This window comes from Lichenostomus cassidix, chromosome 20 (genome assembly GCF_008360975.1).
Source record: "Lichenostomus cassidix isolate B80296 chromosome 20, HeHo_3.0, whole genome shotgun sequence".
Classification (NCBI taxonomy): Eukaryota; Metazoa; Chordata; class Aves; order Passeriformes; family Meliphagidae; genus Lichenostomus; species Lichenostomus cassidix.
The window spans coordinates 10,547,317-10,570,704 of NC_139500.1; the positions used below are offsets into that span (position 1 = coordinate 10,547,317).

General features: G+C 45.6%; 2 protein-coding genes across 5 annotated transcripts in view; both read left to right on the plus strand.

Annotated features, from left to right (window-relative positions):
- The first annotated feature begins 1,961 nt into the window (after positions 1-1,961).
- ADIG (adipogenin) lies at positions 1,962-6,247 on the plus strand. Of its 2 annotated transcripts, XM_085079674.1 has the most exons (4): positions 1,962-2,206; positions 3,488-3,787; positions 3,892-3,980; positions 4,989-6,247. In XM_085079674.1, exons 1-4 carry the CDS (start codon positions 2,080-2,082, stop codon positions 5,235-5,237), a joined length of 765 nt encoding a protein of 254 aa, XP_084935800.1. In that variant the 5' UTR covers positions 1,962-2,079; the 3' UTR covers positions 5,238-6,247. The 2 variants fall into 2 exon arrangements, with proteins under 2 accessions (XP_084935800.1, XP_084935799.1); XM_085079673.1 differs by lacking the exon at positions 3,892-3,980 and having other exon boundaries at positions 1,977-2,206; positions 3,488-3,783.
- Positions 6,248-6,398: 151 nt separating this feature from the next.
- ARHGAP40 (Rho GTPase activating protein 40) overlaps positions 6,399-23,388 on the plus strand; it is a 37,081-nt gene continuing 20,091 nt past the window's right edge. For 2 of the 3 annotated variants that reach the window (XM_085079670.1, XM_085079671.1), the window contains exon 1: positions 6,399-6,634. In XM_085079670.1, the coding sequence (XP_084935796.1) occupies positions 6,414-6,634 (221 nt within the window). In that variant the 5' untranslated portion in view covers positions 6,399-6,413. Of the gene's footprint in view, positions 6,635-18,781; positions 19,221-23,388 lie in introns of those variants that run through there. The other variant, XM_085079672.1, reaches the window with a different exon arrangement.

Below are 23,388 nucleotides of genomic sequence, written 5' to 3' on the forward strand. Positions count from 1 at the left end.
AATTTATACCCATTACTCCTCATCCTGTCACTCCAGTTCCAGAGGAAAAGTCCCTCCTGACTTCCCTGCAGCTCCTTCACACACTGGAAAGGTGCTCTGAGGTCTCCACATAAATGAAGATATTGATGTATTTCCCAATATATACTGCTAACCTGGCAAAAAACTCGAGGTCCATGTGATCTAGAGCTGAACATGTTTGTTGTAATACTAAAAAAGACCCTTCCCCTGAAAACACACAGAAATTGGCTGGGGTGATATAACTCACACACAAATTACTAACCAGTCCTAACAGAGGGGCTGTGCTTGGAAAGTCACTAACTCTGAATTTCTGTGTATAAATAATGACACAGAAAGTCCAGTGAAGTGTGCTGGATTTGTGGAATGCCACCCAGGCTGGGGCAGCTCTGAAATAAACAATCAAGGTGCCTCTCAAGTGTGCCATTATTGGCTTGTTGCACACAAGGTAACAAATCCAATTTTATGGTTGTCACCATCAGCCTGGGACTGGGCTGTACCCTGCTCCCCTTCACACAGGGCCTCCCTGCCCTTTAAACTTGGGCTGTGAAACCTTCCCAAGGACTGTGGCTTGTGTGGAGGTGAAACCCACAGCCTTGGGCTGTGCTGCTTGCCCAGGTCACTGACACAGCCCAGGCACCTCCCACTCCTGTGCCACCAGCCCTTCTGGAGAAATGGGAAATGAGGAGGGCCTTTTCCCCTTATTTCACTCCTCCTTTCCCTGGGGAGATGGGGTTCCAGGGTGACATCCATCCTGCTGTGGCAGCAAGGAGCTCCCAGGCTGGCTCAGCGCGGGGAGAGCCAGCATGGACTCCAAGGGCTTCCAGCGACTAAGAGGAACAATTTGTCATTAAAATTAAACAGATCACAACTGCAGCTCCTTCCCATCCCTCTCAGCACTGCGTCTGCAGACAAACTATCAACAGCCTGATTTTCAGAGGTGCCCCCAACCTGCCACCCCCACTGTGTGAAATGGGGACTCCAATACTGAGCATCCTTGAAGCTCAGGGCATTAATGGCTTTTCTCACTTGTTTACCCAATGCACAAAGCAGGGCTAATAGCTTTCTTTTATCATGCAGAGGTGTTATTAATGTGAATTAATAAGAATTTGCAGAGTTCATTTAGATCTTGGGATTAAAAGGCTCATTTCAAGGGGCTGTTACTACATGAAAACAAACACACTCACGAGCAAGAACATTAAATGCAGGCAATCATTTGTAGCGTGCATTTACATCACTGCTCTCTGCTACTGAGAGCTACACAAACAATTAATCTAGCCAAACAACCCTCTGTGAGGTAAGCAATAGATAATGGCTTTATTTTATTGAAGGAGAAACACACAGCGTGATAAATATCAAGTTATCAAGTCACATATCTGGTTCCTTCTTTGATCACTACTGGGCTCCTTTACTCTTAAGCAATACATTTATTGTTACATATCCTAAGAAATGTCCCAGTTGCCTCTCTTGGAGGGAAGGGAGACAGAAGGGCAATTAAAATATAAAGGTTTATTCCCCTAAAGGATTAACTAATAGATGAGGATACACAGAGTAGGCTAAAAATAGAGTCTATAGGGGACATATGTGTGCTCTACATTGAATAAGAGCCTGGGAGAAGCAGCTTTTAGCTGCTCATCCTTTACACCTCTCTGGAGGGTTGAATCTGTTTTATTGCTTTCTCAAAAGCAACCTTGGCTGCTCAGTTTCAAAGTGGCCAAAGCACTTGCTTACCACCTCTCTATCCAAAGACACAAACCAACTCTAACTACAGTTTGAACATAAGCTGTTTTAACATAACTGTTTCAACATAAGCCTCAAAAGCTTCCTAACCCCTATTTATCCTTTAAATAGCAACCGAAGAAAGGCCAATCAAATCCTGTTTTCTCAGTTGTTCTTACCCCATATTTAATCCTTATTTCTCCCTCCCCAGCACAGGGCTCTCCCCTTTGCTGATTTATCACTCCTCTTCTTGTGCTTTCCAGCGCTGCAATGAGAGTTATTAAAAGGTGGATGGAAAGGGGAGCAGTCGAGCTGTTCTAAACTTAGCGTAACCTGAAGCAAGCCATGAGGTATCCCCTGGTTCCTCTGGTGAACGAGCTGACCTTTCCTCTGCTTTTCTTCTGGTTCTGTTTGCCCTTTGTAATGCTGCTGATCATCGTGATTATCTGGCTACAGCTGCTGCTTAATGAAGGTAAGTTGGGCAGTCGATCAGATAAAATGCTGCTGCATAAAGTTAACTTCATCTTTACAGCTCTCTGCTGGCTATTTTTAGGTTAATGCCACTTGTCACAGGAGGAAACTAAAGGTTTGTTAGTACTGCTGGTAGCATATAGAAAACCAAATAAATTATCATGCTTTTCTGTTAAAAGTGCATAGGAGATGCCAAGGTGCTTCCTACCATTCTTACACTCTCCCTTTTTCTCAGTGGTAATTTGATTTAAGAAAGACAAAGGACAAGTAATTTTTATAGGTTTCTATTTAAAAATTCCCCAGAAAGCTATTCTAATCCTCTAAGTTTGTACACTTTAAATTCTGGCCTCATAGTTCCCTTGCACCTCTTCCTTTAGTGAGGGCATGGGGGGAATCAGCATTGATTCTTTTATCAGTGCTGAGGCTGATAGAAAGTTTTGAAGGGAGCAAGACATGCATTTTCATTAATTTGTGTATTTTGCCTGTTTGGTTTTTTCCCAATCCATCCCTGGCTCTTTCTTCTAACATGTCAGCAACCAGTCACAGGCTTTGGTTCAGACTAATAATAAGCTTGTTGTTGCACTCATGAGGATAAAGCCTTGCTACTGTGCTCTAATGCTGGAGAAAAAAAAATCTAATTCCACCTGAGGAAGTTCAAAACCAGTGACAAAATATCTATTTTACATTGCTGTGCCACATCCTTACACTGCAGTTGAGTGCTCAGGCTTTGGTCGGGGTAGAGTAATTCTCTTGATGCTTTGAATGAGATTTTTAGGTTATTCTTGCTACATTTACATTCACAATTTCTGGCCCTGTAGTGACTGCTGTTATGACCAGGCCTCCAACTATTTTCAGAAATGCTCTAAATTACATTTCAAGCAGTAAGACTAGATACATAACTACATTTTTACATACCAGCATATTTACACAATTAGAACATTAAAGCTTTTCTCAATTATTCAGAGACAAAAATAAAAGTGCTCTTTTTAATAACTTCCTAACTAATTCAGTCATATCCACTTCTTTCATGTTAGCTTACAGCAGGTACAAGTGAAAAATAGTTGCTGATTAATATAGTTGCTAATTACGAGCTCTAATTAATTAAAATTAAAGACTTGTACAGGCCCTTTATTGTCTAGTTGGGTTTGAAAATCCTTTATTTCATCTGGAAAAAGTTTGGAGGAACCTTGTCCAGCTCCTAGATGAAAAGTGCAAGTCTTGCAACTTAGGAAAAAAAGTCCCATACAGGTGTTTTACATGCCCTTTTTGAACCTGTCTCTAGCACAGATGCCCAGCACAGAGAAGATTAGCAAAGAATCTCCTGATGAGCCTGATTCTGACTCTGAAGATGAACTAACAGATGAAGAAAACCAGAGTGATGCATCCAGTACAGAGATGCAAGAGGAGTCACAATCCAGTGGATCTGTGGGAAGACTGAGGCCCAAGCCTGCTTATCTGAGCTCAAATCCAAAAAGTCAAAAGCAAAATCTTCTTGCTGTGACCTCAAACAGCTGGTCCCAGAGGCAGAAGATAAGATATTCCCATGCTGAAAAGAGTGTTTTCTATAACATCGTGATGGTGAGTAGGGGTACCAGGCTGCCTCCTTGCCTATCTATTGCTTTTGTGCCTCAGCTCTGACTTTTTTTCACCTCTGCCTGACTCACAGGCCCCTTGGGTAAGATAAAGCTCCAAGATTGGTTTCTACCTGGTTAATAACTAACAGGAGGTTTTATTTTCTGTCTTCCCAATTTGTAATGACTCCAGCTGTAGACAAGGTAAAGGTAACACAAAATCATGCAGAATGACTCTCATGAATATGTGTATGTATATATATATTTAAAGATACACATGCATATTTTAAAAGCCCTTGAGAACTGCATTTAAACCAGCAAAATTTTCTACTTACTCCTCTGATATAAGAAATTTAACTCAACTATGTGTGGAAACTCTCCTGGTATATGGTTGATATTACAAACTTTGAAAGGTTGTTTCAGATTTCTTACAATGGAGCTTATGACTGAAAATGAGATGTATTTCACCTGCTCAATAAGAAATCTCTTTGCAAACACAGCAACCCTAATCTTCTTAGGCTTTACAAAAATCCTGAAAAGATATATTTCAAGCACTGGAAGAGCTTCATGTATTGTGTGTCTTCTCTTTCCCTGTGCCTTGACTCTCTGTTCCTTTGCAGAAGGGGCTCACAAGGGAAAGCTGCTCTGTGCCTCCCCCCTCACTATTCCCAGTCCTGTCTGCTCAGTTACACTGTTGGGATTTTTGAATTGCAGCAGCTGAGGTACTCACATTTCCTTCCACCAGTTCTGCTTGGTAAGGCTGGACTAGCCAAGGACTGGAATAATCTTAAACTGCTGCAGTTGTTTAACTAACACACCCTGAAGCTGAGCTTTAGCATGGAATCAGCAATATCTCCGGTCAAAGTATTTTTAAAACCAATAACACCACCAAGGCAGTACCAAGTCAGTGTAGTAACTATTTATTTAACTTTAATTTCATGTTTTTTTAAAGGCTAACAATACTAAGAATGAGCTTGGATTTGTCTAGGTTACCATTTGGTTCTCCTGGAGCTCTCCATGTGTACAACTGTTGACTTGAACACAGCAGCTTGAACTTGCCTCTTGTGGGAATTAATGCTTGCTGGCTGTATCGGGTGGACAAGGGAAGGGAACAAGCACTGGTGGTTTCAAAATCCTGTATATCCCGCTGAAAATGGAACCTCCTCCAGAACATAATCGCAGTGACAATTCTGTTCTTCCTTTTCTTCTCAGCTGTTGTGCGCCTTGCTTTCTTCTCTCGCCCGGAATTTTGTCTGCCTGTTGCTCCAGACCTTTAACATCCTGAGGAATCTGCTGCTGCCATCCTACCTGGTTACCTACGTGGAGCAGCTTTTTGTTTTGCTGGGTGAAAAAGCTGGGAAAATCCTGGGCTCCCTGAGGCTGGAGAGCAGAGGACTGTTGCCTTCATTCCTGGGGAGGAAACTGGACCTGAGTCAAGCTCAGAGAACCACCTCGGGGTGAAAATAAAGCAGTTAGTCCCATGGCAATCAGGTCAGCATCAGTGACACCCACTGCACCATGGCAGAGGGAGGGGAATTCTCTGAAAAGGAAACCCACTCAAGACTAAGTCGGCACCCACTCAGATCACCACAGCTACTTTCAGAGTGTCGACTGCCTAAATATGAAAAGGATGACAGCAGCCAGTTTCTTGTCCACTCTGCTTTCTTCCTACCTCAGAGGGGTAAGCTTTTTTATGAGGACCAAGCACTCCACCAGCACCAGTGATAGTTTCTGCCCACTACCATTAATCTTTGATTTCAAATAAATAAGATCAAGGCAATTTCTCTCTGTAGTAGTTCTTACTGGATTTTAAATGCAGTGCAGCCCAAGGATCATTATAGTCCAATTAGCACTTTTCTGATCTGCAACTTATCAGTTCTCAAAGTAGGAAACGACTTTTCAACACTCAAGCCTAAGAAATGAAACAAGCCTACCTCCAATTAACAAGAAATAATTAAGCCCTCAGCAGATCCTGAGCATGCACGTCCCTGATTTCCGTTCAGGCTTTGCTTTCCAGCACAGCTGGCAGGCTGATGTAAGGTAGATTACAGCCTGGAGAGGCACTCACCAACAGCTTGATTTAACCAGTTCTTGGAACCACAAGGAGGGTGATGAGACCGAGATGAGCCATCATTTTTTAGCCTAAGGGCTTATCCAGGCGCTGGGCTATGAACAGAACAGCTGTGTGCTCTTGTGTTGATGCACACATTCAATATCCTCTTTTGTTTTGAAGAGGACCTGAATTAGCGAGTCCCAGCCCAACGAGCGCGCTGCCGCTTGTGAAAACCATTGTTTGCGCTCCCCACGTGCGGTGCCTGTCTCTCCCGAGCCTTACACGGGCACTCTGTGCCACACCAGCCCGCAGCAACCATCAAACCTGTCCCGCTTGTGTTTGCCTCGCCCTCCCCACCCCTGAGCCCCGCGTGTCCAAATATTTGTCCGTGCTCCTGAATAAAACTTGCTTGCCCGCACCTTTATTTTCGCAGCTCCGTTCTTTAGAAAGGAAAACACAAAGAGAAAAGCAGTTTGCCGAGGACATCCCGCTCTCCCGGGAGGGGTCTTTGGGGCTCTTCTCCAGCGGGGTTCCCCCGTTTCTCCCTCCGCCTGCCCGCGGGAAGGGCTGGATGCTCCCGGCAGATGCGGAGGGAGCGGGGGGAGCTCCGAGGGGCGGGACGGGGGCGGAGGGAAGGGTCTCCTTTGCTGCTCTCTCCTCCGCCGAGCTCCGCGCCCAGCCCTGGGCTGCTCCGGCCAGCGGGTGCCGAGCCGTGGGGTCGGGAGAGCTCCTCGCTCTCTGCTGCTCCTCCTCTCCGGCCCTTGTCCGTGGCGCTGACCGCTCAGGTAGGCGCTGACCGCTCCAGGTAGGCGCTGACCGCTCCAGGTAGGCTGATGCTCGGCGCTGGTGGGGGGCTCCGGCCGTGCCCTCAGCCCCGGGGGTCTGGATGCTGTAACATCAGTGCTGAATTGCAGCTTTTCCCGAAGAATTTGGGTTCTGCCCCGTTGGGGAATAGGGCTATTGTCTCGGCTGTACTGGCATGTCGAAGCTGTCTTCCCTGAGCCAGCGAGAAGAACGCTTGCTCGTAGTCTCAAGGTTTTTCTCTTTATCTCTTCTATCGTGTGCTTGTAAGAAAGGCTTAATCTTGCAGTTGCATTATTCGGGTGCCTCTAATATTGCATCTGAAGCCGTGGAGAAGATACCTCCTGTCTCTAAGAGATTTCACTTGTTTAGGCTACTTGAGCATTTTAAACTGTTAATCTCTGTTCAAAAAGAAACCTTGTTATCTGGAGGCAGTAGCCAAAATGCCACCGTTTAGGTTAAAAATGTTATATTGGGATCATCGCTGTGAAGAAGTAGATGAACTGAGGCGGATAAATAAACAACCTAAAAGTCTAACAGAATATTGCTTCTTGTACTGCATGGTGATGTTCTAAAGCTTGGGGCTCCAAAGTATATGCTTTGTGTAGTTTTTAGTCTGTGTAAATACACTCGGAATAGCTTTAGCTTGGCTGGGCTGGCTGTCCCTGGCAGTGTCACTGTAATAGCAGGGAGCTTGGTGCCAGCTTGCAAAACCTGCTTGAGAAAGCTACTTTGAGCAGAGTTCCTGCAGAGCTCCCCCGTACCACAGCTATGCTGATGGCACTAGTGGTTTATACCTGGTTTTCCTGTCTCTGAGCTACAAGAAATAATGCACAAATAAATATTTGGCTGTTAAGAATAGAAGTTTTGTGTGTGGATTTAGCTAAAAGTAGTATGGAAAGGACATTTTGGTTCTGCTGTGGGACTGTGCCTCTTGGGTCTCTGTTTGAACCCTGTAGACTTTGTGTTGTGATCCACATTTGTCAAAATATTTCTTTTCCCTGTATCTGGCTGTAATGCCTGCCCCCATGCCTGTCTTTGCTGAGCATTTGGAGTTCACAGCATGAATGTAGCATGACCTTGCAGCTGCCTTGTAGCCTGCAAGTGCTTGAATAGCATCCGTGAGTTTGTGCTTTAATTTCCTTTTGCTGTTGTGTGCAAAAGCTGTTTCCTGGGCATCAGCAAGAGAACTTGCAGCCTTGGATGCTGTAGTGGAGCTCCTGCCAGTGTCGTTGTTTACAGTGACTGCAAATATTTTTGGATTTAATTCACCTGAAGGTCTCTTGTTCATGTGGTTCATCATTTCTCACACAACCAGCAGCCTCTGTTCCAGAGCTCTTCCATACCGTAGCGAGCAGGGAGTTCTCCTAGCTGAAAAGACACCAAAACCTGCATTGAAGACTTAGAGCACAGCATTAGTGAGAGTTGTAATTTGGTCATTTCTTTTGGCTGACGTTAAGCCTCCTGGGAGGTGAATGATGCGTTTCTGCATGCCAGACTGTACCATACATGTTTTATGACCTTTTGCACATCACTTAACATCTGTTTTTTCCCCTCTTCTTGTTTGTAAAGCCTTTACTTTGCAGACACGTTGCTGGGGTGGGTCTGTTAAACATTAAGACTCCATTGGGAAACACTGTATGTATAAAAACATAGATAACAGTTTGTTTCTTCTCTGAGTTCAAAACTCTGGAAGAAGTTGGTAAAAAGACCCAGACTCTAATCTAGGGTAAACTGAAGTGACCTAACGTGTTTTGGTGGGTTTAAGTGATAAACATGTCTCAAATCACTTTGTCAAAGCATTCTGAAGGTCTTGCAGCATGTGAGGATCCCTAACTTGTCAGCAGGGCCCCTCTGAGTAACAGCTGGGTGAGCTGTGGCTGTTTACATCCTTCTCCTGCAGGAGTCATGGGATGATTTAACTTGGCCGACATCTGTTTCCAGTAAGGAGGAATTGGGGTTCTTGGATCCAAGCAGTATGAAGAAAAATAACAGTGAAGGTTTGGCTCAAGGTCCCAAGAGGGCGCAGCAGCAGCAGCAGCCGAGCTCTTGGGTTAATCAAGACACATTTTTGAAGTCATGTTTTTAATACTGAGAGGAAAAAACTGTAACTGTTGTTTCCCACTTCATAACATCTTTGATTAGTTGGATAGAGAGTTGTGTTACTGTCAAAGCTTTATAAACTGAAATGGGTGAGCAACCAGCTTGCCTTAAGGAAAATCTCACTTGCTGGGAACACTGAAATGGTAGCTCTTTCCAAGACCCAATTGGCCAAAGCCCTCAGAATCCTACTCTGGCTTGTGTTTGACCCTGCTTTGAGCAGGAGGTTGGCTGAGGTGGTGACCTGAGGAGCCCCTCACATGTTCTTGTGATGGTGTAAACTGCTCCAGGAGCAGTGCCCTTCCCTGTCTGCACAGAGCTAAGGAGCTCCCAGCCCTTCAGGGCCTCCTAAAAATCACCCTATGACTTGCACTGGGATCTCCTGGTTTGGGTGGTAAGGAGGCCGTTAGGGTGTACATGTGATACACTCTTAGCTTTTTATATCATTTAAAAGTTAGAAACTACAATACCTGACCAAGAATATGGTATATTTTAGCTTCATATACCTTTTAGGCTCCCAGTTCAGCAAAATGTTTTCTTAACTGGGGATGTTATGGCCCATATGATTCTATTCCAAGAAGTTTAAATGCTTTCAGTTGGAGACATAAAAATATCTTGGTTGTGACATGATGTTTGAGCCTTCCTGCTGCGGATGCAAAATCCATATGGCAATGAGGCTTAATTGAAACCTGCTGGAGTTACTTTCCTCCTGCAACATATTATATGAAATATTCTTTATGCAGCTGGCTTGAAAGGACTACCCTTAATTAGATATTTCTAATTAATTAGTGCTTTTGGAAATTCTGTTCCTTTCCAAGACTCATGATTTTGAGTTATGTAAAGCACTTCAATTTTATAAACTACATATCAAGTACAGCCTGTGTGATTTATTCATTACTTTATTCCCCATACCTTAGGTGTAAGTCATCCACCACAGCCTTATTGGTTGTGTGGGTAAGTCCTTCCAGGTGTGTTGTGTAGTGAAAAGCTTGTCTGAAATCAGAACTTGTTGCTTGAAGAGTTGGGTCGCTAAATCAGTTTGAGATTCAGATGTTTATAATATTTCCTGGTATTTGTTGCTGTTTGGTCAGACCGTTAGGTCAGTTTGCAGGGGAGTGTGTTTTGTGATTGCAATTAAGATTGGGGAAAGAAATACAAAAGCTGATGTAGCTTAAAGAATATTCCCCAAAGCAGATTACTCCAGGAGTCTGGAATGTGTTGGTGGGAGGCTTCAGTTTTAGTGAGATGTTGCTCCATGCATGCAGGAGTCCTTCCCTTCCTAAATAATTGTTTCCATCTGCATGGCTTATTCCATCAACCCCTGGGGCTGCCAGTGCCTGGACTGCTGAGCTATTAAAATCTGTGTCTCTTGTAAAAATGAGGAACTTTCTCACTAAATCTTCTATGCCAGCTTTGCGCAAAGGGAACTTTGCTCTGATCATACACAAAAATAATAGGGCAACCCCCACTGGAGACCTTTTAAAAAAACAATATTCTGGTATTTCTTTCACATTCTTTAAATTTTTTAGAGGGAGAAGTTTCAGGACCATCAAGTCTTCCTGCATAATATCTGGCAAGCCCATTATTAATTCACTAGTTCTCTGAAGGTTGCTTAGCTCTTATACAATACAGAATTTTGTCCATCTGTGGTAACTTGCAGTGTCTCTGGCACTTGAATTGAAGCTTCTGGTCTGTGAGATGTCCTTGTGAACATACACTTTCCCAATCATATGGTGGAGCCTGGGCATAGGAAATGACACAAGCTTGCTTGAACCATAGTTAGTTCAATAGCAGCGGCCTGGGCATGAATGAAACATTGACAGGAGGCTGCTGGCCAAGAGTTATTTTATATTTCTCAATTATCTCTGCCTGGGTCACGTAGCGAAGCATGGAAGATGTATCATTGTCACTAAGAAACTCTGGAAAGGCACAAATCTGGAGTACTCTTCACTCGCTTGCCTCTTCACTTTTCTCCTTGAAGGGTCTCATTTCTGAATTAGATTCCAAGCAATGAACACTGGAAATAAAGGTGGATTTCTTGTGTGCAAGCCCTTGAGTGCACAGGAGCCTGGAACTCTTGCAAAATCCATAGCAGGTGGCCAATATATAATGGAACTGGAAGGATATCCTCTTCAGGCAACAAATAAATACAGCTTTGCTGATGAAAGTTGTTTTTCTCGGTCAAGGTAAAGCTGGGACAATGTTGCTGTTTGAAAGCAGCGGGGCTGACACAGTGGAAGGAAATCCCTGTGTGTGTCCCAGCGGAAGGTGAGGCATGCAGGGCACTATATCCATCCCTGCAGCCGATCTCCCAGCCCCTTGTTTGGGGCAAACATTCCACAATCCTGGCCTCCCTCCAGCTCGTGCAGGAGCAGGGTGAAGCTAGATAAAGGTACCAGCTGTATTTAGCTGCAGTGTTTCCTTTGACTGAGGGGGAGAGGAAGGATCCCTCCTGGGAGCAGCCCTTCTCAGGCTATCCCTCAGCCAAGAGTTTCAGAGTTCATTCACTTCGCGCTTCCTACGCTGCCTTGGCGTGAGGCTGCCGGATGTTTGCAGGCCAGGAAGGCTTTGGAGCAAGCTCAGAGCTGCCAGCTCCCTCGGGAGAACCCAAGGCTTTATGAAATACCAGAGCTCACTGTGGAAAAAGCTTTTAGGAGAATGGCTTTTTGCAAGGCTCATCCTAGCTGCAATAATGTGTTGGATGGAAGGAAACCTAACTGGGGAGTTAATTGATAAATATGATCAAGGAATTGCTGCTTTGAGGCTTTCCTGTGAGCTCTGCCAGTGTGGTCTGTGCAGTATTGTAAAGGATTAGCATCACCTCACTCTTAACAAAGCAGATGGCAAAGGAAAAACAGTCTTTGTAAAAGTCAAGAAGCTGCTAGCTGGGGGTCTGTGAATATAATTTAACCCCACACAAGTACTTTTTCTGACAGTGGCACTGAGTCAGGCATTGCATTTCATTTGTATCTCTCAGAGTTCCAGGAGGATGTACATTGTGAAGCCAGCTTTATTACATGAGATCATCAGGAAAAAAAATCAAGCAAGGGCTCAGTCCCCTCTCAGTGGGATGGTGTAACTCGTTAATTTTCTAATTAATTGGTTAATTGACAAATTCCCTAGCTCACATGCCTATGAGGAAACCAGTTTCCCAGCTAATGGTGAGAATGCTCATCCCTCCTCCTCCAGCACTCTGCAAGTATCACAGTGGGCAGCCTGGGAGCCTCAGCAGTGCTCATGCTGTCAGGTCAGCCTGAAAGCTTTTTGGGAAAGGTGATGTGTTTACAGCTGCCATCACAGAAGCTTGAATTCTACCATTCCTGAGGGTTGTTGCAGTTATTTCTGAAGAGTTTGTCTTATCAGAAACCACCCAAGAGTTGCTTTTGCAGAGCTGCAAGAACAGCTGTTCTCATCTCCTCCTCTCCTTTGTCTCTGCCATATGTGTAGCTCTTTAGCCCACTGGCTGCTCCCAGCATAGAGCAGGCTGAAGTGTGGGGACCTATTTGGTAATTATTTTTCTCTGAATCTTGAAGCATTGAGGAGTGGATTTAGGTTTTCATGTAATCATTCAGCAATACAAGCTTCAATAACTCAGAGGGGTTCCAGCATCATTTCTGAAGTAGTTTCAGCTAGTCTGACTCAATATAAAAACTTACGAGGAAATTTTTAAAACCACAGAATACTGAAATCTGCTAACCAAACAAACCCTCCTAAATGAGACATTGCTTTGAAAACTGTATTTGTACTTAGAGCATGCTCTTCAGGTGTTTCACTTTTAATCCTACTCAGCAGCTTAGTTGTGTAGCTACGATCAGGTCCCTCTTACTTTTTGGGGTCAAAACGTGAGTAGGAGTCAGAAACCACAGCCAAATGATGCCCGTGTCAGGAAATGGCCATTGTGCAAAGGTTTGGCTGCTTAGAGCAGGGTTAAACAAATGTTTCTGAGTGTTAGTTGGGTTAAAGTGTTCATCAAACTTATTAGAGCTGTGAGGTAAAACAGAGTCACTTTAATTCTTCTGTTTGCGTATTTTTAGGTTTACTTTTATGAAATCCTTGTAGTTTTCAACTCACCTGTAAATACAAGTTGAAGTTCTGCTTCTTTCACTTGTTGGTTTTAACCGTGGCTATTCAGTGGCTGATTTATGTGGTGTTTTGGCTTTGGCGCCAGCACTGCATCACTCTGACCTTGCACACCAGGTGTAAACTGGACAGTAAAAATCTGTTTTGCATCACTTGACACTGATACCTGAGACTTTGTGTCCCATCTCCTCTCTGGCCTTCCAGTTAGGGCAGTGGGGTTAACACAAGAGCAAACAGCACGTGGGGATTTATAGACCCTGCTCTAATCCCTGACTGACCTTTGAGATGATCTTACACCACCAGCCTCACCTGCCCTGAGCCCTTCCTGTAAATCCTGCACTACAAAGCTGTTTGGGAATGTCTGTAGCAAGCTCCTCCATCCCCTCCTTGGCCCCCAAGCTAGATCATGTCTGACATCTCCCAGTCCTGCTTTTCATGAAGACTCATGTAATTAAACTTTGTCATTAAAATTTTGGGAAAACAAGCCCTCTTCTAATGAGTTAACAGACTCTTGACTACTAATAGCTCTGTAAGAGCTGTGAGCTGTGTTGTGCAATCAGGTTCAGCATCTCAAGCAGTTTTGTCCCAGCTGCTGCATCTTTTATAGACTGAACCAGTACAGACAAGCTCAGGGTGGTGGCTTCAGAGCCAGGCGCCAGCAGAGCAAAAATAGTGGCAGCTGACATTTTTCTTGACTTCTGAGCCTTTAAACAGCAGCCCAGCTCTCTGCTCAAGGACAAATGAGGAGAATGTCCATAAATATAAATCACAGGCCACTTGTAATCTCTCCCCACACAGAGAAGTTTGGATTCCTCCTGATGGACCTGTTACAGCTGAAGAGATGACAAAGTGGAACAGAAGCCTGTTAGGATAAGTGATGGCACTTTGGAGTACAACAAAACAGTTGCTTATGAGTGGAGTAATTGGCACTTAAAATTGCCTGGCTGCTAAATAAGAGCTTCTGCTTCTTGACTGTATTAAATCTTCTTTTATTTTGGAAATAACTGATTGAGCAATTGGGATCTGTAAAAATGCAGCTCCCTTGGAGAGGGGGCTGTCCTTCTGTTCCCTGCTTGGGGTCTGGTGGATCTCCTACCCACAAATAAACACAGTGGCATTTAATCCCCAAGTTAGCTCTCTATATCCACGTGTGTAGATATAATGTGTGGGGACCTATTTGGTAATTACTTTTCTCTGAATCTTGAAGCATTGAGGAGTGGATTTAGGTTTTCATGTAATCATTCAGCAATACAAGCTTCAATAACGCAGAGGGGTTCCAGTGTTATTTCTGAAGTAGTTTCAGCTAGTTTGACTCAATATAAAAACTTACGAGGAGATTTTTAAAACCACAGAATACTGAAATCTGTTAACTAAACAAACCCTCCTAAATGAGACATTGCTTTGAAAACTGTGTTTGTACTTACTCCATGCTCTTCAGGTGTTTCACTCTTAGTCTTAATCCCTAGCTTAGTTATGTAGCTACAATCAGGTCCCTCCTACTTTTCTCCTCCCTTTGTTTTACCATCCTTGATAAAACTCCAGCTTATCAGCAGCTATCAGTAGCTATTGTTGAGCTGTCTCATAACCTTGGCAGCTGCACTGATCGTGTGGGGCTGTGCCATGTGCATGACTTCTCTCAGGAGTGGATGTTTGGCATTCTTTGGGCAGCAGCTCCTGTGGGATGCCTGAAAACAGACTGACTCATGGTGAGTTCAGCCCATGGAGCCCATCCCGCTGCTGTGATTATGGTGCAGGAAATAAACAGGATGACAACCTAATCTATCACATCTTTGGGCTGAGAACTGGGGCACCACAGTGAGAAAGTCCATTTCTGGCATTCTTTCTGTTTCCTGCTGTGTTGCCCCATCCCTTTCCCAGAAGGGAACAGAGAATCCAGCTCCCAAAAATCCAGATGGGGTTTGTGAAATCGGCTGGGGCGTGAGCTTGGGAACTGGAGCCTTTGCACATTCTTCTTCTGTGAAAAGCATGGAGGTGCTACGTGCTCCACGGAGATGGTGCTGGGGATGAGCTGTGCCGTGTGGAGTCTGGAGAATCCCTGTGAGTGCTGGGCTGGCACGAGGTGTTGGTCACTCACTGCAGCTGGGGAGGGACAGGATTGACTGCTGCTCCCTCATCCAACCTCTGCTCCATCACACCCCAGTGATGTGTGGCACTCTGGCTGCAGGGATAATAACTCCCTGTGCTTGGAGGAAGTGAACAAGCAGCTTGCTGGTCATTTCTCTGGTGCCAGGCACTTCTTTCTGCCTCTAGTGTCCAGCAAGAGAGATTTCTTGCAAGGCACAGCACCCTGTAGATGTCAGGCACGTGTTTGAGCAGGGAGGTAAAGGAGGTCATCCTCTAAACCCGCTAAGACTTCTAATTTTATACACTTGTAAATGCCCAGGAGGCAGAAGCATATTCAATTTACATTAACAAGTAAGTCTTGGTTGTTCATCGGAATAAGTGTTTTTGAGTGTTAAGAATAGCTACTGCCTTAGTGCTTCCTCCTATTGTTACAGCTCTTCCTTGAGCAGTGGAAATATTTTGGGTGATTTAAATTACATTTACAGTAGTAATTAGGTTTAAGCAACTTTGCAGTTCATTTATCTGAATATACATCTGTGTCCGAAGACCATGTGTTTGTTTTTTTTTAATCTCTCCCTCCTCCTTCATTCTCCCAAACCACAACATTATCAAACAGGGTGGGCAACTGGAGGTACTGATATTTAGGGATATTGATATTTTGATACCCCAGCTCCCTGGGCATTCCTGTATCTCTCCCAGCAGGATGACAAATTAGCTCTGGCCTCATGCAGTACAGTCATGAGTGGAAGCACCTTGTAGGGCCTGAGTGCTGCTGGGGCTCTTTTTTGGCAGCTCTTTTCCTGAGAGGTGCTGGTTTTCTCTCCCAGCTCAGGGCAGAGCAGAACCAGATGTGTTGCAGGCCCAGCTGCTGTGAGCTGCTGCCTTACCCAGACCTGACTGCAGCTCACACTCTGCCCCAGGCCACAGCCTGCCTGCTGCTCCCTGCCAGGCTGGGAACAAGCTGGGGCTTGGATAATCTCACCAATTTAGTGACTCCAGAAACTGGAATAATCTCTTAATCTCAGTGGGTCTGTGTGATGGATAGGTAATACTACTTGAAGATTTTCTTACGTGGTGAGATTGAGGGGGGATAATGATTTTCAGGCTTTCCTAATACTATGTATCCTAAAAATAAACTTGCTGGAGAACAAAACAATTGCATGTTATGGATTTGGGTAACATCCATGTTTTTCCACTCCACACTGCAGTGTGTCACTTGCATTCCTTTTTCAGGGTAACAAATTACTTTGGGGAAGCTTGAAAAATGCAATGCTGCCATGAGATCTTGCAATACAGCCCAGGGATGTTTTATTCAAGCTGCCCTGGAGGCTCTGATGCCCAGCTCTGTCAGGCACCATGCAGAGGAAGCTCTCCCAGACTACAGAGAGTTCCTGCAGTCTTTAGCTCTCTAGCCTGCTGAAATTCCTGACTATCCAAAAGCATGATGGATGTTTTTCCACCTCCTTTTGATACTGAAAATGTCAGGCCAAGTCATGTCAGTTTGGCAGGATGTTGGATACCTTCAGAAAGAACTTGTGCACTAAAGTGGTGACGGTAACTGCGCTGGGTCTGTTCCCGTGATTCATTTGAACTAATTGGCTGCTGAGAGCATCATATGTCTCTTTGTCTCCATATTTGAGTAAGATTCAGCTCCTGTGATCCACATAATCTCATCCTAGTGAGCTTGTCTCATCTCTAATGATGCCAGGAAGACTGTCCTGGAGCGTGAAACATGCTGGAGAGCTCGAAACCAGAGTTGGAATATTTACCCTGATTCACTGTTTTGGAAAAAGCAGACTCAGCTGGCCTTTATTCCTCCACCTCTTTTCTCACAAGCACAATCTAGGAGATAAACTTGCTGATTACTCCTCTCAAATACCATGAATAACTGAAGGCCAGACAGGAGTGAAGACGTGAAAGGCTGTAGTGCAGTTGTTATTATCCACAGAGATCAGAAACTTTCAGCACTGCTTGTGTACTCTTTGTGTGAGTAATCAAAGCTGATGTACTCTTAAAGAATTCTGTCTTCATCTGGATGCTTTAAATTTGCCTCAGTTGTGCAACAACAAGCCTGGCTGAGTTATTAGCACTGCATGAGAAACCTGTGAGGATGAAACTGCCTGGTACGAGTGTCTGGGAGCCTCTGTCTCTAAATTGACCCATTAAAAAGGATGAGCAGCTGGCTGCTGAAGTTATTAAAAGAAATTTAATGACAAGGAACACCACTGAGGGACAAAAGAAATATAGTTATGGGCTGTGGTGCAATGTTGGCAGGTTAGAGGTGATTTTATGTCCAGGAGTATGAATGGCCTGAAACCCAAGCCCTTGTTTCAGGGCAGGGTGTGCTCGGGGTGGGGGGGAGTAGTTTGGAAAGACTGGGTGCTTCATGGGAAGAAAAAACACTTTTCAAAGTTTCTAAAAACAGAAAGCAAAGAGTAGCCACATCCTCTCTCACAGACAGTTTTATTGTCATCCCTCCTTGCTCTCCCCTCCCCTGTCTCACATCCTGAGCAGAGTGTGTGGTCACACATGGTGGTGACACTTCTGCACTAACTATTGTCTGTATTTCTGCATAAATGCTTGAGAAATCTTTAGATTTGCTTTCTGCGTGTTCCTATGGTCTTTATTAGTGGATGAAATTTTATGATTGGATATTAGGAAGAAATTCTTCCCTGTGAGGGTGCTGAGGCCCTGGCACAGGGTGCCCAGAGAAGCTGTGGCTGCCCCTGGATCCCTGGCAGTGTCCAAGGCCAGGTTGGACAGGGCTTGGAGCAACATGGGACAGTGGAAGGTGTAGCACTGGATGAGTTTTAAGGTCCCTTCCAACCCAAACCATTCTATGGTAATACACTGCCTGTGCACAGTTCCGTGCTGTTGTAAATCCTGTGGTCTGTGGGTTTTGGTTGTACATGAACTTCACAACCTGGGACATTCTGTGGCTGATCTTGGTTTGGAGCTGATGGAGGATGGAGGAGGAGCTATGTGGATAAACCTGAGTTTTGAATTATGGGTGGAGGAATGAGTTTTACAGGAATTGTGGGTAAGGAGGAAGAGAGAGGAAATTCCCATGAATATTTCTGCACAGTTAATGTGGGGAGTTAGAAGAGGCCAAACACTTTTCCTGTGCCAGCCCCAGGCTCTGATGTTGGGCACTGGGGCAGCATTCCTTCAGCAGCAGGGTGGGGTGAAAGCAGCTGGGCAAAAGCAGTGGAAAAATAGCTCTGTTCGTAGGAACAAAACCAAGATGGGCTATTTTATGATGAGGGATTGTCTCTAAAATAGCTGCTGCTGCCCTTTAAGCTGTTGGAGGCACAGCAGGCTGAGCTGTAGATCCAGCCTGCCTGGGAATATGGGAAACACAGTGTGGGATTGTTACTTGTGCTGGATGAGCTTTGTGTGCCCTCACTAAAAACTTAAATAAATTACTCATCCCTTTACCTTCGGGATTATGAATAATAAATGTTAGAGGAAAGAAGAGTCACTGAAACACTGTGGAGAGAATAACAAGGAAAGAACAAAACCTGTCAGGAATGGCTACAGGGAAGCCGATTGCTTTAACCCTTTTCTCACCTGTGCATTGCTTGTTGACGAGATTTTTAAGAACAATCTGGACCTTACAAAATGTTCTCTGTGGGTGTTATGAGTTTACACTGCTCTTTCAACATCAGTGTTTTACACCCAGCTGGGGTTAACTCACTGCTCAACTATGGCAAGAAATGCTGAATTGCGTTTTTAATAGGCACTCAGGGCTTTTTTTTTTCTACCCTCCCCAAATCCCCGTGCAGATATTTTGTGCTTTTCTCGATGTTCTCCTGAAGCACAATTTTAAGGAGCAAATAAGCTGCTTGACTCCTCCTTCCTGGGGCTGCGTTTGGGAGTGACTTTTTCACGTGGGCTGAGGCTCGGGCTTGCTAAACATTAACGTAAGGCTCAGCGCAGCCTTGGGAAGAGCTCCGCGCTATTTTCTGCTGTCCCTGAGCACCGGCTGTGCCCTGTGTCCCCCGTGGGCGGCTCAGCCTCGGGCACCGCTGCCTCCAGGGCTCGGCTGGGTTTGCTGTCGCTCTGCGGGGCAGGGGGACACGGCAGCGAGGAGATGATGCTGCTCCGGGCTGCACCTCGCGGGTGACAAGGAGCAGCTCTTTGTCCCCAGCCGGGACGCTCAGCAGCGGGCGGAGAGGCACGGATGGACTGAGTGTCACCCTGCTGCCGAGTGCCATGGACAAGCGCGGCTCGTGTGGCTCCAGGATGGGCAGGAGTGCGATGCCCAGGTCCCGGGTGGTGCTGACACCTGCCCGGGCAGCCAGCTGTGCCCAGCTGCTCAGCAGGTACGAGCATTCCCATGGGACACGGGGGGATTCCTGCTGCTCTTCTGCCTGAAACAGGGCATGGGGCACGGCAGCGCTGGGGCAGGGGAGGTGGAGGCGAGGTGAATTTGTGGAGGTGAGCAGGCTGTTGTATGCTCTTTAAATAGTGCTCTGAGTGCCTTGATCCCGAAATGAAACCTGTGAAAATCCCCTTTCTTCTTCCTCATACTAAGCCTACAAAAATCCCCGTTCTTTTTTCTCATGCTCACTCTATATTTGAGTTTAGGGCAGCAAGCTGGGGAAGTTGGGACCTGGGGAGCTGAAATGTCTCCTTGTGATCCAGTGGTAACCTGCCCTGGGGTTTGGGGGCTGCTCAGGGGGTTGTGGGTCTGTATGGAGGTAAGAACTGCTGATTTATTGTGCAAGTAGGAGAGGATAGAACTGAAATTAAACTGCTTTGTTCGACAAACACCATTCTGCTCGTGTGCTTCCTGGGTTTTACAGGACTTGAGACTTCATCTGATGTGTGTTTGCATCAGCTTAAAAGTTACATGGAGTTTTGGAATGTTTCCTTGCTGTAGTAATCAGAATCTGTTGGTTTTGTGTGATTGTACTGACAGTGATTTTACTCCTAATCACAGCTCCCATTTTCATATGTTTGTCTGAGGTCTCATTTTTTCCCAGTCTGATTTGACTAGATTGTGTGTTCAAAGCAAGACAGGAAATCTTTAGAGGATTCCAGGCAAAATTTAAGTTGTTAAAAAAAAAAATCATAGGGGGACTGACAAAGGAATAATATTGGCAGATTAAAATTACCCACGTGTAAGGGAATGAGATTAAAACCTGAAGTATTGCAGGGTTTCTTTGATAAAAATCAAACTATTTATTAACAACTTAAGGCTTTTGCCAAACGAGTTAGTTGAGTTCCAGTGTCTGTGCTGGTGCCAGAACACCTCTGTGGTCAGCTCTGGAGAGGTGCTGCAGCAGGAACCTCAAACTTGCTCACCAGCTTTGCCCAAAACCTTGAACTCCAGCCAAGTGAACTTCCCACTTGCTCACTCAGGACTCACCACAGGTGAGATGTGTCCCATGTGTTTATGTGTAACTAAGCCTTTTTCCTAGGATTGACCTAAAACCTACGTGTACAATAGGGCAAGGACATGGCAGTCTGGGCTTCTAATTAATTGGCTCTAATCACTGTTTATTTCTGATCAGCAGCTCTGACATGCTCACTGAGCTCCCAGTTAGATCCCTACTGGCTTGCATGGGGCTGGTGGTGGTGCCATGGCTCCAAAACAACACTGAGGAAAAGCCACTGCTGAGCCAGCTCTGCCTCCCTCCTGTTCCTCTCTGGGTGTTGGAAAGCTCGTGGTCCCTGAGGTGGCTCATGGGCAGAACTGGTGGCCCTGGGCTGGCTGGTGACACTCCAGTGACAGACTTAGTTATAAATACCAACCAAGGGCTTTTCACAGCAGGGTAACAGCTAAGCACCTTGTGCTCAGTGCAATAACTCTGCCCTGAGAAATCCACACAATGAGCTTATGACTCCTCCCTGCCTTCCTGCTACAGCTCTCGTGAGTGAAGCAGAGATGGATTCCAGCACAGCTCTCCTCTCCTCCTTCCCTTGTGCAGCTCAGCAAGTCACTCCTGTGACCTCCCCAGCATCTCTGGGCTGTTGTCATGCAGCTGAGCAGCAACTTGCTGTTACTCATTCTGTGCTCTAAAGCAGGTACAGCTGGTGGAATGGGCTACAAGAAGAAATAAGGATGATTTCTACCACCCTTATTTACTCCAGGTTCAACGTTTATGAAATTGTAGGACAAGTAGTCAGTATGTGTGAACCTGCTGTAGTAAAAAGCCTTTACATTGATAAATGATCATGCAAGAGATAAGTTCACAGCCTTTTTATAGTGGATTCAAACACACTGGCAGCCTTTCCTCAGGAAGCCAAGAGGTCCCTCAGCCCTTTGTCCCTCAGCTGAGTGTCTGAGGTGAGCACAGGCTGAGCATCTTGCCTGAAGTCCCAGCAGTGATGGCAGTACAGTGAAGGTGCCTCAGCTGATGTAACGGTAGCGTGTTTGGAGGATGTGTTTAGTGACTGGGAGGTACTGACTCATTCTGGCCTCGGCAAAACCCCTGGCACTGTGTGCTCGGGGCTGTGACAGCAGAGTCACCGAAGGGCAGTGATTCCCTGCCTGCTGCTCTCTTCATGGCAATCCTGTGCACAGGCTCAGCCCAGGGCAGCTTCTGCATGGAGGAGGGAGGAGTGGGTAAGAACAAGATGTGGAAGCTCTTGCCCTGTGGGGTTTGTAGCCCCATCCCAGCAGCCCTGTGGGGTTTGTAGCCCCATCCCAGCAGCCCTGTGGGGTTTGTAGCCCCATCCCAGCAGCCCTGTGGGGTTTGTAGCCCTATGCCAGCTGGGCTGAGGGGTTTGGGATCCTGGTGCCATACAAATAAGTGGAATTTGAATGGTAGACCAGATCCTTGTGGGAACTGGATGGACAAAACTGCTTGTGTGTTTAGACGACCATGGATTCAGAGGATGGAAATAGGGTTAGGAATGTCACCTTTTAATTAATGATTGTCATCTAATCATCCTGTAGATCAGCTTTATCAATTCACAATGGCACTAAAGATCCCAGTAGTACTGAAGATTTGTTTTGGCCAGGTACCCTTTTCTCCCAGCAGGATTTCCCTTTGGATGGAAGCCCTTTCCTGTTTGGCTTACCCTGCTCATGCAGGGAAAGTGAACAACGGGCTGGTCTGCAGTGGGACGAGTCAAACACAGAACCATGCTCAGAGAGGTTGGTGGTGTCTGCTGAGGCCAAAACAAACCTTAGCATAATGGGACAGATACCCAGCTAATAGTCTAAGCTAAACACAGCTTTGAATATTTTTAATTTGACTATATCTGCATGGGGTTATCAATCCTGTGTTTGTTCTGCTCTGAGTTTCAGTCTGAGATGCCTTCAGGCAGATCTGCAATTAAAGGCAACTTTCCCTATTCCTTATTCCTTGCTTATTCAGCCCCTTACTAGGCAGAGTAGAGACAAATCTATTCCAGATGAAGGCCTGAGACAAAGAAGTTGAGATGGAGTTTCTTTGCCCTTAAATACTTCAATGGAGACACTTATTTGTTGGATCAATTACAAGCTGTGCTTTAGATAAAAGATCCAGCGCTGTTGTGGAGGTAGCATAGAATGGTTTGGGTTGGAAGGGATCTCAAAGATCATAAAGTTTCAAACTGATTGGGAATTCTCATCCCATGGGAAGGGATGCCCATTATCAGGTGAGGTTGCTCCAAGACCTGTCCAACCCAACCTTGAACACTTCCAGGGATGAGACATCCATAGCTTCTCTGGAAAACCTGTGCCAGGGCCTCTCCACCCTCTGGAGTTGGTGTCCAGCCCAGAAAATATTGGAGGTGCTAAGCTGCAGCAGGGTGATACACACAAACATCACGATTCACGTCTTTCACTCCACACAGCCCTGGGCCAAGGATTGCTGTTTGCTTTTCCTGGTGCCACCGGGGATGCCAGGACAAGAGGTGAGGTTGTCTCCTCACTGCTGGGCTGAGGGAAAGCTGGAGCTGGTGGGAATTACTGCACACACAGAGCACGATCTGGCACGTCCTCTTTATCACTTGCAGAACAGGCTTCTTCCAAACAACCTGAAATGACGCTGCTCCCCGAGCTGCTTGCATAATGGAAGGTCTTGATGAGCTGATTGCTGTGTTACTGAAAACAAGCTGTAATCTTATTAGCAAATTGTGGCAGTGACATCTTAGCTATTCTCGCTGGTGCTGTAGGTTCAGACCTTCAACTGTGCCATCCTACATGTGTAAAGTCCTTGATAAAATGCCTTAATAGGAACATGAGAGGTGGTTGGCAGCAGTGCTGGATAAAATAGTCTGGGCTAAAGGCACTGTGACCTCTCAGTGCAAACTGAGGGGATGGTCTCAGTGAAACTCCTGAGTATGTGAGCAAAGCTCTGACCATGAGATGTGCAGATGTATGTCAGCAGTGGCAGACTGCTGCTAAGATGGCTTCAATCCTGGCTCTTTAGCTGCCTTGGTTGAGTAAGGCCAGGGAAAGGAAAGCCTGGTAAGAATCTGTTGGGTAAGTTGCTGCTCATTGCCACCGCAGTAATTTGATAATTAGTCTCTCTTTGCTTTTATGGCCTGGTCTGA